This window comes from Vulpes vulpes, chromosome 16 (assembly GCF_048418805.1).
Source record: "Vulpes vulpes isolate BD-2025 chromosome 16, VulVul3, whole genome shotgun sequence".
Classification (NCBI taxonomy): Eukaryota; Metazoa; Chordata; class Mammalia; order Carnivora; family Canidae; genus Vulpes; species Vulpes vulpes.
Window position 1 is genome coordinate 18309744 of NC_132795.1, and position 12925 is coordinate 18322668.

Here is a 12925-nt window from a genome sequence, read left to right on the forward strand (position 1 = left end):
TTCTGGTAGAAATTATGTAGCTACCTCCATCACAATCATGGCTAGACAGTGCCCTTGTTCTGACCTGAGCTTCTCTCAATCTTCCATGTGGCCTGTGGCTTTGGGCCTTGCACTATAATTTTGGCCCCAGATTATTGGCCCACTTCATTTGCCATCTGGTTTGGGGTGGAGGGGACACTTAGGCCTCTGTCTGTTGTTTTTCTCAAGGGACTTGTTGCTATTTTCCAGTATCCCTCAACCTCAACTCAGAGACTCTCCTTTCTCTTTACTCCCACCCCCAACCTCCCCTTCTGTTCCAGGCTGATTAGTATTCTTTCACAAACTAGCCCCATTCCAAGAGTCATAGAGATACATAGTAGGTATCTACTATGTAGGTCCTACTGACTTGCACTGGTCATTACTTTCTATTACCAGCCTGTTTTGAATGCAGAATTGACCCCATTTTGCAGGGAGCACACTACAGGTGCATGAGGATCAACTCTTCTCGTGGGCTGTATGAATGAATGGTTCCCATCATCTCCCACTTCCGAGCGAGAAGCTATAATACCTGAAACCAGCCAGCTGTGTCGCTACACTTAACTTCATTGCTGGTGAATGGGAAATTAGCTACTGCTACAACTGTGGCTTGAAACTACAGGTCCACTGTTAAATGTCTTCGACTTCCTGTTTTCCTCTCACTCTGATTAAAACTCAACTGCTACAGCTAATCTCATAATGAGCAACTCCCAAAAACCTTTTACAACATTCGTCCAAAGAGTATTTACTCATTCTAACACTTATTTGTAGCCCCCAGGATACATGCTTTACTCACCTACCTCTCAATCCCCACTCACTTGCCATTCTGTCCCTTTCCTTTTGCAGGTAACCCCCAGAATTAAGGTATGGTTGTTTGAAAGTGGGCTTTGGAATTCAACATCATTTCTGATCCTGACTCTGCCACTTACTAGCATGTGGCTTTGGGCAAGTAATAAAACCTTTATGAACCTCAATTTTCTCATCTGTAAAATGAGGATGATGGCAATACCTCTTCTGCAGGGACACTGTGAGAATCACTTTAGCTAATGTATCCCCTATGCAGTATGATAGTTGGTTTCTTTTCCCTCTTCACTCAGAATAAGGACCTTATGAACAATATCCACCACGGGCAGCTTTCTCAATAGGAGAGCAATACTAAAGAATGCTGCTCTTCATTCACAAATCCAAACTTCCTGTCTTCGAAGTCCAGTCATGGTTAGTGGTAACTTTGATGTGTCAGGGGGGAAAAAAAAGTTTATAGGAAGCTAGAAACTTTGTCTGCATTTCAAGTTAACTTGAAGGAAAAGCAAGACTCATTTTCAACAGGTTGGAAAAAAATAAGCTAAAGTGGGATGACTGCATGGACTAAAGTATTGTCAAGGTGAAGCAAGAAGAAAAAGGAAACATCCTTGGAAAAGTACTGTTCATGAGAAATCATTTTGTATTTCTTTTTAAAATTTGAAATGGTCTCCTGAAGCATATTTCCTACAATTTCTCCCAGAGAGAGTCTCCTCTTTTTGTTCAAATAGATAATATTCTTTTGTGGGACTAATATCATGTTTTTAAAACACTGCTGGTTGCTATGGCAACCTGATTGTGTGTGATAAAAAAAGAGCACATATCATTTCACTGAGTTGTTATATGACTTCCCGCAGAATCTGGAAGCTTTCTCAGCATACTGCTGGTATTGCTGGCAAACTCTGGGCAGTGGTTTGCTTTCTGTTTTCCTCTGCAGCATTCTTCTGTAGGTTTGCTGAGGACAGGCTATATCACCTGAAACTCTCACTAGTGTCCTGGAAAGTTAAGGGAGAGCTAGAAAAGATATACAGCTGACAGCAGGCCAGAAACAATGGTAGTGATCACCCAAAGTGGCTGGGGTGGAGGTGGGAAGAAAAGCAGACTTTCTGGGGTAGCCTGGAATGGTGATATTGCAGGACAGCCCCTGGGTGGAAAGCTTCATAGTGTCACCCACTGCACAGCCCTGATATGAAAATCTAGAGACCTGATTCTCAGCCTTGATCAAACCTAATGTCTCTGAGCCTCATTTTCTTATAAAATGTAAAAATAATTCCCAAATCCCTTCTCCAGTCTTAATCGTCTATGATGATAGGCTCCTCAGTTAGACCAGGGCTTCCAAAAATATGATCCAAAGACTTACTGGAGAATTTAAATCCCCAGATCTTGCTTCCAATTTTATAAATGAGAAACTCTGGATCTGAGGCACCTCAATCTGTATTTTTTTCCAAATACTCCAAATAATTACTGTACACAATAAATGTAAGAATAGCTATACTAGAGTATACCCTGGAAAGCAAAGATTTTCAAGAAGGGTCTGAATGCCAGACTTCTAACCATATAGACCAGAGGGGGTTGAAATCTCCTAAGAAAAATATTTAGAAAATTAATGGCTGTCCCCTTTGTGGGACCCATTAGCCCCTAGCAACACTGGGTATCAGCCCCCCACACACCCAGGAATGGGAACAGGAAAATTAGAAAATGTGTTAGAATGGAAACAGCAGCAACCCTCAGGCTATTCCTGCCCAGAAACTTCTGGGGAGGGTCTCCAGAATGTTTTATTCACACCTCATTAGGTGTATTAACTTTCTTGCTGATAGGGTTGTCAGATCAAATATAAGACATCCTGTTTTTTGGGTTTTGTGGGGTTTTTTTTGTTTGGGGGTGGCAAGCTGAATTTGGCAAACCTACCCATAACAGACTACTATCCTAACCTGCAGGCAAGGTCACAAAAAGGAGAAAGGAAAAAAACCTTACCTCCCTCTCCATCAACAGGGTATGTCATCTTGCTGGTCAGACTGGATAAAATTGACCTAAGATAAGAAAAAATAAATAAATAAAACAAGGCCCCCAAGGCACCTGAGTCACATATCTAACCAGGTGCAAAAGAGAAGCGAGGCAATCGAAGTAACTTTCCAGAGAAAACCATTTTCTCTTTTGCTTTGAGACCTCCCAAAACAATAACTTAAATTTATAAACTCTTAAACTTCTTAACTGGCTTGGCTCCAATTATAGCACAGTGACATCAACATTTTGCAAGTTCAGTTTCAAGTAAATTGGGTATCCACTGTGAGGGTGGAAGAAGGCTCAGCCTCAGTGTAAAACTATAGTCAGTTTTAGCAACAACCTACGGTTTAAAAAAAAAGAGAGAAAGGGAGTAACAATGAGAATTCATCTCCTTTCCCTTCTCAAAAGAAATTATAAAAGAAAAAAAGATTGGAAGACTGGACTGAGATTAAAGCAAAATGTGTGAAGTAGAGTAGCCAGCTGGAGTTCATATTCCAGAGTCTTGAAGGTTTCAGCCAAGTGATAGACTGACCCACACATAGTTCTGCTGATCAAATAAGCAAGACATTAGACTGAGACCAAGAAAACACAGCCAGATTCTACATAGAAGACAGTCCCAGGTGTCCTAGCTCCCCAACTTTTCAATACATTATTTGAGCATCTTCTTTGTGCCTAAAGCTGTGATGATTCCTATTTTGGAGGAGTTCCCACTGAATCTAGGGAGAAAAGACATGCACATTTGAAATTATTAGGGATGAAACCAAGTATAGCTATGAAACAGAAGGGGAGAGATCAACGTGGGCTTGAAATGTCAGTGGATCTGATGCTGGATGCAGAATTTGAGATGAGTCTTGTTGGATGTGAAAATGAGGGCTGGAGATATTTGGAGCTGAGGAATAGGGAAATAGAAAGTGGCAGAAATGAGAGTTCCATGTTGGAAGAAGGGAGGTGAGCAGAGATATGTGCTGGGAACTGGTAGGAGTAGAGGCTGACTCAGGCAGCACTAGTCACTCTACCATGCTCCCTTTGTCATCCACATTCCTATCTGGTACCAGTGGTTCCAGAGAGAAGGGTAATGGTGTCCAGCCTTCCTCTCCGTGGTGAACTAAGCCTTATTTAGATGAGTGGAATCTTTGGGCTTCCCTAGGACCCTGGTGCCAGAATTGACAATAATGATGAAGCTTGACATGCTCTGAAAAAGTTGCTCCTCTGATTTGGGAACAGTGATTCTCTCTGATTACTGCAGGTAAAGGATCTATCCTCATAAGAAAATGGGGATCAGAACAGGCTTTCATTTGGTACCCAGAAACTCCCCCACTTGCTTTCTCCTTTTTGAGTGGAAGCCCAAGTCACAGTCGTTCTTGCCCTTTTCTTCTGCCACAGGGGAAACTTTTTAAAGCAAGATTATATTTTTTTCAAAATTGATAATGTGGGGATCCCTGGGTGGCTCAGCAGTTGAGCACCTGCCTTTGGCCCAGGGCGTGATTCCAGGGTCCCAGGATCGAGTCCCACATCGGGCTCCCTGCATGGAGCCTGCTTCTCTCTTTCTCTCTCTCTCTCTCATAAATAAATAAAATATTTTTAAAAAACAAAACAATCAAAATTGATAATGAGTAGAAAGGGCAATGCTTACCTCAATGGCTAATAGTAGAATTTCAGGTAGCAGTAGAGGAGATATTAACCTTATGCAAAGTAGTCCATTGTCTAATGACGTCTGAAAGAAACCTGAGAGGTCCTCTGTCTAAGGCCCTCTCTGTCATTTAAATTTTCCATCAAATATGGAAAAGGATTATCTCTCTAAAGATATTTAAAGAAGTAGAAATAGTATCACACTATCCACTGGGGCTCCTAAATTGTGTGTTTCTTCATGGCTTCTAATCAAAGTCCAAGAGAGCAAGAGGTACAGTCTTCAACATAGTAGGAGCTCCTTCTAGGTAATTGTGATTACTGTATTTTGAAAGACACATTCATTTTTATTTGAAAAATCTTTATGGAATGCTCACTATGTGCTGTCTCATTTGTTTGTTAGCACCCGCTGGAAAAAAGGGAGAGAGAGTGCATGTGCACTATAGTGAGCAAGAGGGGCGGGGGCTATCTACCCAGTGATTGTCAAAATTTGATGAGTATAAGAAGCACTGGGAAACTTGTTGAGAGAGCCCCGTAACCCAAAGCTTCTGATTCAATGCATCTGAGGTTAGGCACTGGAATCAACATTTTTAGTAAGTGACCCAGTTGATTCAGTTATAGGTGGTCCCTGGCCACACTGAGAATCATTTCACAAGACAATAACAGGATGTAGAGGTCAAGAATATGAAAACTTGAGAGGAAACCAAGTAGACTGAGGCCACACATTGGTTAACCAAGAATCACAGAGGGTTCAGTGGGCCAGGCTCAGGTCTGTCAGCTGATAGCAACACAGGACCACGGGTATATTTTTCCCCCCCATGTGTGAAATAGTCCATTGAGAAGCCGTAAGGGAAAGCTCCTTTTACCATGGAAGCAGATCAAATGGCTGCTAGGAACGTGATTGACAACACAGGAGTTGCCATGGCAACTGTAGGAGTTGAGCTGAGAAATCTGTAGGCAAGAAAGAGGAGCTGAAGAATTTGTGCTAGAAAGAATGCTCTGTGACTTCTGAAGGTCTGCTGTTATCTGCAGTAAACCTGCTTTATATTTCAAATAGTTGTGAAGAAACAAAAGGACGGAGGAGGAGTTCAGTTCCTTCCAAAAATGGCTTGCAGGTAATGGCTGGTGACAGCTGACCCATGAAGCATTATTTGCCTTTTTGTCAATTTGTTCCCAGTATTAATAATAATGGAGACTCCACCAACTGCCGGATGAATCCATTAAAAGCAACCTCAAAGACAATATTCAAATACAAGGAAGATAACAACTCTGGAAAATGACCACCACAGATTTTTATTTAATTAAAAATATTATACATGTTGTTGCATTTTCACAGAAAATAGTGAGTTAAAAAAACACCAACAGTGTTTGTTTTCGGAAACCTTCATCACCCTGTTCTGCCACCTGCTGCTGTTTTCTGCCCATGGCATTAACCATGAGCTAGGAATTGGGGCCCTTGTGAAACTAGAGCTTCCTTGAAGTTCATACCTACAAGACTCCTAGAATGAGCCGTTTACTTGACGATGGTGTTCTATGGAGTTAAATCAGATATACCAGTTTTGACTCCCTTACAAATCTTTGAAAGGAGCTAACATAAAAGCCCAAAGCACATGTCAACACCAATTTAGCCCAACATGTCTACAAGAATCAACTATGACCTCATCCAGTTTCCAAGCCAGTTACCAAGAGACCTTGTATTTTACCTGGCGTATTAGTGTCCTGAATCCCTCCATAAAACTTCCCCTGAGCCCCTGGTGGGAAGACACTGCCATATAGTGTTTATATTGAAACCATCAGCAAATACACAAAAGCACATGTGGCCCCCATGCATAATACTATCAGATAAAAAAATATATATTGGTACAATACAACCTTTGGAATCACTGGCTAAAATATAGCCATGTGAGTATTTTTAAAGTCTTCATGTGATTTTACATTTATGAAAAATAACATAGCACAAAAATTTAACTTGAAAATGTCACTTCAGCTATAAACTTCTCACATGTAAATACAAAGTGTGTACAATATCATCCTCTCCCTGACTCTCTCTCCTTTGCTTCCTTTGGACCGCACCACTCCCTAACCTATATCCTTGAGTGCATGTCCTAATGCTGCATCCCCATATTGCTCCCAAGTGATACTTTTACTAAAATTGGATCAGATGTGACAGAAACATCCTGGCTCTGTTTTCTTGCACCTTTGCTTTGAATTTGTAGTACACTTCATTTGGGTTCTGCATCCAGCTTTATATTAAAGAGAGATGAAACCCCCCCCAAAATATACAAACAAGTACACATAGCTGGATAGCACAAAGTTAGAATTGCCTCAGCTCCTGGAAATTGGAAAATATTCTTTCTTCTTCATAATGATCTCTCAATTGATGGGAATAAAATAAGGCTGAAATTGCTTTTCACATTCTGGCTCAGTTGGGGGCATTTTCACATAGACCCCTGTGGTAAGAGGGCTTCTTTTCTTTAGCTGCCAAACACAAAAAGAAGCAGTAATTATTATTGAGAAATACAGAAGCTGTCTCTAGCTATAATAGGACTCAACAAATATTGGTCCCCACTCCTTTGGAAAAAATGAATGCACATGTACAGAATTATAAGCCCCAGGAGATTTTCTTGATTTAGCTTTTATAATTCACTTTAGATAAATCACTCTGTGCTATTGATGTAAAATAGTAATCATTTTCACTGCTGCAAGAGACTTTGAGAAAGCTTTAGAAAGAACACCCAAAATATCTATGGTAAATGACTACATCTTATCTGTGAGGAGAAGAGCTTGATAAGATAATAAACTTCAGTTATTCTGTTCTAGAGCTGTATTTCTCATCTCCACTCCTCCTACACTTTTTATTACTTTTTGTCTGTCTGCCTTAGTTCCCAATTTTTATCACCTCAGTAAACTGAGATTCTAGTCTACTGTTCTATGTGACAGTTTCTAGCAAATGAGGTTGGAAGAATCTACAGCAATAGAACAGTTGAGCAGAGGATCTTGGAACTGAGTTGGGGGAGAGGGGAGGTGGAGGAAGAGAAGGAGAGAGGCAAGGAAGGAGAGTTTGTGGTGAAAAAGACAACCATAGGCAGAGGTGGTTGAAAGGGACCATCAGAAAGAAAGCCTGACAGGATCCCTAACTCCATACCTACATCTCTTCCACAAGCAACTGCAAATAAATAAAAACTGGGCTGGAGGGGAAAGCAAGACTTCCCATTTGAGCAGACTGGATAACAGGAAGCCCCAGCCTGGTGTGGTGTGGACAACTATAGCTTTGATAATGGTGGCACAAGCAGGGTAGCACCAAGAGATGGCTTCCAGGGGAAGTAGAGGGATGTTAAGGGGGAGAATAAAATCCATCCAGGAGGTCTTCTATAGCAGCATTTTGCCCAACCTAATCTTATGTTTCAGAGTTATTAGGTACAATTGTCTTGAAGACAAAGAACAAAACAGCTGCCCTGTGTTGTTCAAATGGTTACTCAAACTGAAACCCTGTTCAGAAGCACACAAACATTCAATGTCAAACACACTCATCTAAAATGTTAGTCATCCTGAAACCTCAAAGGCCAATGCCAAGGGTTCTAGTGCGTTCTTTACCACTGTCCTTCCTTTACCACTGTTCTTCATTTATTGCTTCATCTCAAGAAAACTGAACTCAACAGCGTCATTTGGTCAGTCGCTATCACTCAAGGCAACCCCACCAAAAGTGGTATGTTGTCAGCACTGCACTCACCATTTTGCTCAAAGAAACAGCTGTGATAAGAAAGCTATAAAAAAACAAGCCCGAACTGACTGCTGCAAGGATCCAGAGGAGGAAGTCAGAATCTGGGCAAGGTTCAGGATCTGTGACAGAAAACAAAGCAGAGGTTCCTTGAAACACTCTTTAAACTTTAGGGCCCTACTCCCCATCCCCATTGGTGAGAAAAGGAAGAGGTTCTAGAAGAGCTTCCAACCTTGGTGTCCACCTTTAAATAGTATTGCTAGTTCACAGGTAAGTCTGTCTAATGGGAGTCACTTCCCCAGGAATGTCCTATCAACGCCCCAAGGCCTTGATAAACTTCACGATGATTATCATTCCAGAATGAGGACCCCAACCTCTAGTAGAAAAAACACTATCCCCAAACCATTTTATTTTTAGTCAGAATGCTGTTTGGGTTGACACCCATATTAACCAGACTATATGTGGTATGGCAAAGAATTCTTAAAAAGAATTTCCATAATCCTAAAAATGAACCACCTGAAGGAACAAAACTGTTTTCATGCAAAGAGGACAGCAAAGCAAAACGGTCAACTTAGTGATATGGTTTTGCTCACCGATGACATAAATCTGGGTTCCATTTCCCATGCCTACATAGTAGGGTGGTGGGTACATGAGCTCCACCTTGCAGATGTAGAGCCCCGTGTCCATGGCCCTCAACCCTTGGATGGTGAGGTTTACTTTGTTTCCACTGGAGGTGCCGGTGCAGGTGGAATCATCCAGGAAGGCCAACTCATCCTCCACTGTGTATGTCGCAGCACAGACTTCGGTCATCTGGCTGCCAGCCTGCCGCAGCACTGTCACCCGGACCTCGGCTGCGTTGCCTGAAGACCCATATTCACACACGAAGCTAGCAACACCCCGGCTGCTGGCCAGAACCACTGCAGGCTGAGCCACATGCATCCCTAATAAAGGAAAATTAGAGGGAACTCAGCAAATTCATGATCACCCACAACCAGGCTCAAGCAAAATCTCCAGCTAGCAGAAGTTGATCTCTGATGGGTACCCTCCAGCTTCACCTTTAGCGCTTCTCTCCCTTCAACAAGCACTCCTCATCCTTTCCCTCTCCCCCCACCTGTCCCCTCAATCTCTTGGCTATCTTCCTGCTAAACTCCGAAAGGCGTTTTCTTATTGGACAAGAGTTTCCTATAGCAGAAAGAACACTGATGTGACAAACTGAAGGCCTGACCCTCCCATGAAATATGTGATTTGGGGGCAAGTCATGCCTCCCCTGTAACCTTCATTTTCCCTCACACACAGTAAGGAGGGTTAGGTCAGATGATAACAGGGTGCCTTCCGCCTCTGGTATTCTAGGGTTATCATAGAATTACAGGAACTATAAAGAGTAGTAGGGGAAAATAAATAAATAAAAAATAAAAATAAAAAATAAATTAAAAAAGAGTAGTAGGGGAAATTTTGGAGGCTGAAGTATAGAATCTTGCCTTACCCCTCAATGCATACCTCACAAACCTCTGCCTACATTTTCCTTGGCCCTGTACCCCTATCAGCCACAGTGGCTGAACCCTGGATCATTGTGCCAGCTGCTACATTCCCAGGCATTATTATCAAGGGGAGGGATGCTGATAAATGAAGGAAGCCACAGAGCAGAGGGTACCAGGTCGTTTCCTCTGTAGGCTGAGGCAACCCTGCTGCTAACTTCTGTGGGCTTCCCCTGCCACCACCACCACCTCTTCCGCCACTCTCCCTTCTTCACTCTAACACCTTCATACTCCTTTGTTCTTTCTCCTTCTGGCTTCTACAAGACAAAGGAGGCCAGCTCTCCATTCAAAAAGGCTTGTGTCATCTAAAAAATGATAGCCTCCTGTCAAGTTACCTTCCTGTAACTAACCTGGCCCCTCTCTAGTCAAGCATACAGTGACACTCAAAACTCGGATGAACCATGTCACTCATTCTGCTCAAACCTTTTGATGCTTTACATACCATTGATTGCAAAACCAAATAGTGTTTTTTTATGTCCTCCGTGATCCAATCCCAACCTATCACTCCAGTCTGAGTTTCTAGAGTGTATAAATCACTCTATAGAAATCACTCTATCACTAGTCCTTTCTCCCAAGTACCTGCACTGGACAACATCTGTCCTCGGAAGAGAGAATAGTACGGTAGCAGCCATTGCTAGTGTTAATCCAGCAGCCCTGGCTGGATAGGTAACAGTCTTTTCCCCAAATATCATCCCTGTCTATTAGAGGATCCTTTGAGCATCCTCTGAGCATTCTTCACACTGTTATAACTCCACTGCAGTATTTAATCAAGTTCCACCCTGTAATAAAATTTTTTGTGCACTAATTACACCTCTTGCAACATCTGCCTTTGGCTTATAAACTCCTGGGAGCCTCCATTAGAACCTGCCCATATGAGCACTCAATAGTCTTTATTGTATTGATGCTAAGCCTGAAGACCCAAGTTTCCTGCCCTCCCCCCAGGCAGGTTCCCAGTTATCACCACTAAATCTGGTCACACTCATTTTTCAATGGGAGAAACTAAGTTACAGGTTGAGATAAATTTTCTACAAAATAAAGATAATTACTTCTAAGAGTATTTAATCTTTACATGCTCAAAACATATAGAATAAGAAAGTGTATATGAATACTTCTTATCTGGTAATAATTTAATCATCAAATATCTTTTGAGCAGCTAAGATATTTCATATAAACTACATGGTTTCTTAACTGAGATGGTCTAGAGAGAGGTAAAGGTTGAAATTCAGTGAGAATGCTCATCATTTATGTCCTATAGCCAACCTGGCATCAACCTCTAAAGAGTTTTATTTCATCTGAAACCTGGGAATCTACATCTGAAGTCCACAGATAGGTTAGAAGGCAATTAAGTGTCCTACGTCAAACAGACTGATGGCTTTCTTTGTTTTTCTTTCTTTCTCCCCTTATTTCTGTTGTTTGTTTGTTTGTTTTACAATTTCAAACTGTTTTTCTTTTTAAGTAATTAGCTAACTATTTTATAGAATTGACTGAGGACCTTAAAACTTTGAACCCGGTAAAGAAGGCTTAAATTTTAAACAAGCAGATTCATTTATAAAAGTGAATTAGAAGATCTTAAAATCTTAAATTGGGTAGGAAAGAAACTTAAATGATTCACTTAAATCAATGTTTTACAAAAAGGAAATTCCTGAGTTTACCCTGATTCCAAACTTAAACACATGAAGGGCCACGGATACCTTTCCTCTCTTAAGTCACTTAACTTTACAGTATTTTCTTCCAATCTTACAGAAATGTCTGAAATTGCTCATCTCCCAAACCAATTCAGATATATTCATTAAGCTCCTCGTCAATGCCTGGTGCTCCACTATGAGATGTATCTCTGCTTATTTGCTGCTGCCAGCTGTTCCCCGCCTGCCCTAGAATACAGAGCTATCCAAGCTAGGAGACTGGAGTCTTACCTTTGGCTTCTGGCTTGGTTATAAATCACTGTCCTTGAATGCTGAAAGAAATGAAACACAGGTGGGAGAAACACCTCCTCCACCTTCATCCTCCAAAAGCCTCACTCACCTTTGGAGAAGACGGGGATAAAGAGAAGAGAAAACAGAGCAGTGCAGGGCCAGGTCCTAGAAGCCAGGTCCGGCTGAGCCCCATGCCTCCGGAATCCAAAGCCAGCCATGGCTTTATGGAGCAGTGTTCAGGTCTTCAGGAAGCAGAGTGAAACCTTTCAGGATCCTGAAGCTTTGAAATGTGTTTGAACCCACACAGAATCAAGGACTTTATATAGCTGGCTTTGATCCCAGGTATGTACTATACATGTGCACACACAGAAGGCACCTGAAAAGAAAACCTTTTTGTTTTGGTTTTACGAGAAAGGAAGCCGTGGGTTTAGCTGTTACGTCGAAAAGATAACCTCAAACACTCAAACTAAAACTGAACAAAACAAGCCAATCCATGGATGGAAAATGCACTCAATTTGAAACTGAAGCTTCTTGTTCACTTTGAGGATAAGTGGAGACTTGGAGAATTTCCTGGAGTGCAGGAGTCTTCCTAGGTCCTAATTTGTCCAATTATCTAGGCATCTTTAACCAGTCAATTTACTTCATTCACATCTCTAAAGCTGATAAGCTGCTGGTCTGAGCCCTTGACCTATGACAGCTTTAGTCCATAGACATCATTAATAAAAGCTCTGCATTCACCATCCCTGGCAGGTTTATGAATAAGAGTTTACTTCTCTAAGCTCCATTTAGCATTTGTTGAGAGAAAATACCCAAATCATGGGAAATAAATGAATTTGCCTCTGGCTTGCAGATTAGGAAAGAATTCAGGTATTCTTAAAAGCCTTAACAAAGACAAAATGGAGTTGGAAAAGGTCCAAAAAAAGTCAGCCAAAATGATCCAAGAGATTCAAACCTTCCATATGAGGAGAGACATGTTTTTCTTTCTAAAGGGAACTTTTCAAGCATAAAATCCAAGAGCTCAGGTTAAATATGAATGAAGTTCTTAAATTTATGAAAACTGTAAACAGGACCAGTGTTCATACTGTAAGAGAATACTACATTGGGGACCACCTCGCTTAATACTGAGGAGTTTTCATATACTTCAATAATGAAAGAGACATTTCTTGAGAACCTGTGATATGCCAGTGATATGGGATATGCACTTAGATTGAAAGATGACTGGAAAAAATGCAGTTAATGCCTTAAGGGACTTCTAGGAGACTGACAGGCAAACAGTTACAACATGGAATATGGTGTTTGCCTATTCCCGCACTTTA

General features: G+C 41.4%; 2 protein-coding genes across 2 annotated transcripts in view; both read right to left on the reverse strand.

The window, feature by feature from the left end:
* ICOS (inducible T cell costimulator) overlaps positions 1-2992 on the reverse strand; it is a 78213-nt gene extending 75221 nt beyond the window's left edge. The window contains exon 1 of the mRNA XM_072741265.1: positions 2788-2992. The gene's annotated coding sequence lies outside the window, so the exon portion shown is untranslated. The remainder of the gene's footprint in view (positions 1-2787) is intronic.
* Positions 2993-5720: 2728 nt separating this feature from the next.
* On the reverse strand, positions 5721-11902 carry CTLA4 (cytotoxic T-lymphocyte associated protein 4). The gene is made up of 4 exons (XM_026002472.2): positions 11719-11902; positions 8755-9102; positions 8174-8283; positions 5721-6921 (listed from the first exon to the last, which is right to left on the reverse strand). The coding sequence occupies exons 1-4, from the start codon at positions 11825-11827 to the stop codon at positions 6817-6819; spliced, it is 672 nt and encodes a 223-aa protein (XP_025858257.1). The 5' UTR covers positions 11828-11902; the 3' UTR covers positions 5721-6816.
* Between the last annotated feature and the right edge of the window lie 1023 nt (positions 11903-12925).

Coding starts and splice junctions, on each gene's coding strand:
- CTLA4 (XM_026002472.2), bottom strand. CDS start 11,827: ATGGCTGGCTTTGGATTCCGGAGGCATGGGGCTCAGCCGGACCTGGCT. Junction 9,103..11,718: donor TATCCCCGTCTTCTCCAAAG/GTGAGTGAGGCT, acceptor TTCCTTTATTAG/GGATGCATGTGGCTCAGCCT. Junction 8,284..8,754: donor AACCCAGATTTATGTCATCG/GTGAGCAAAACC, acceptor TTTCTGTCACAG/ATCCTGAACCTTGCCCAGAT.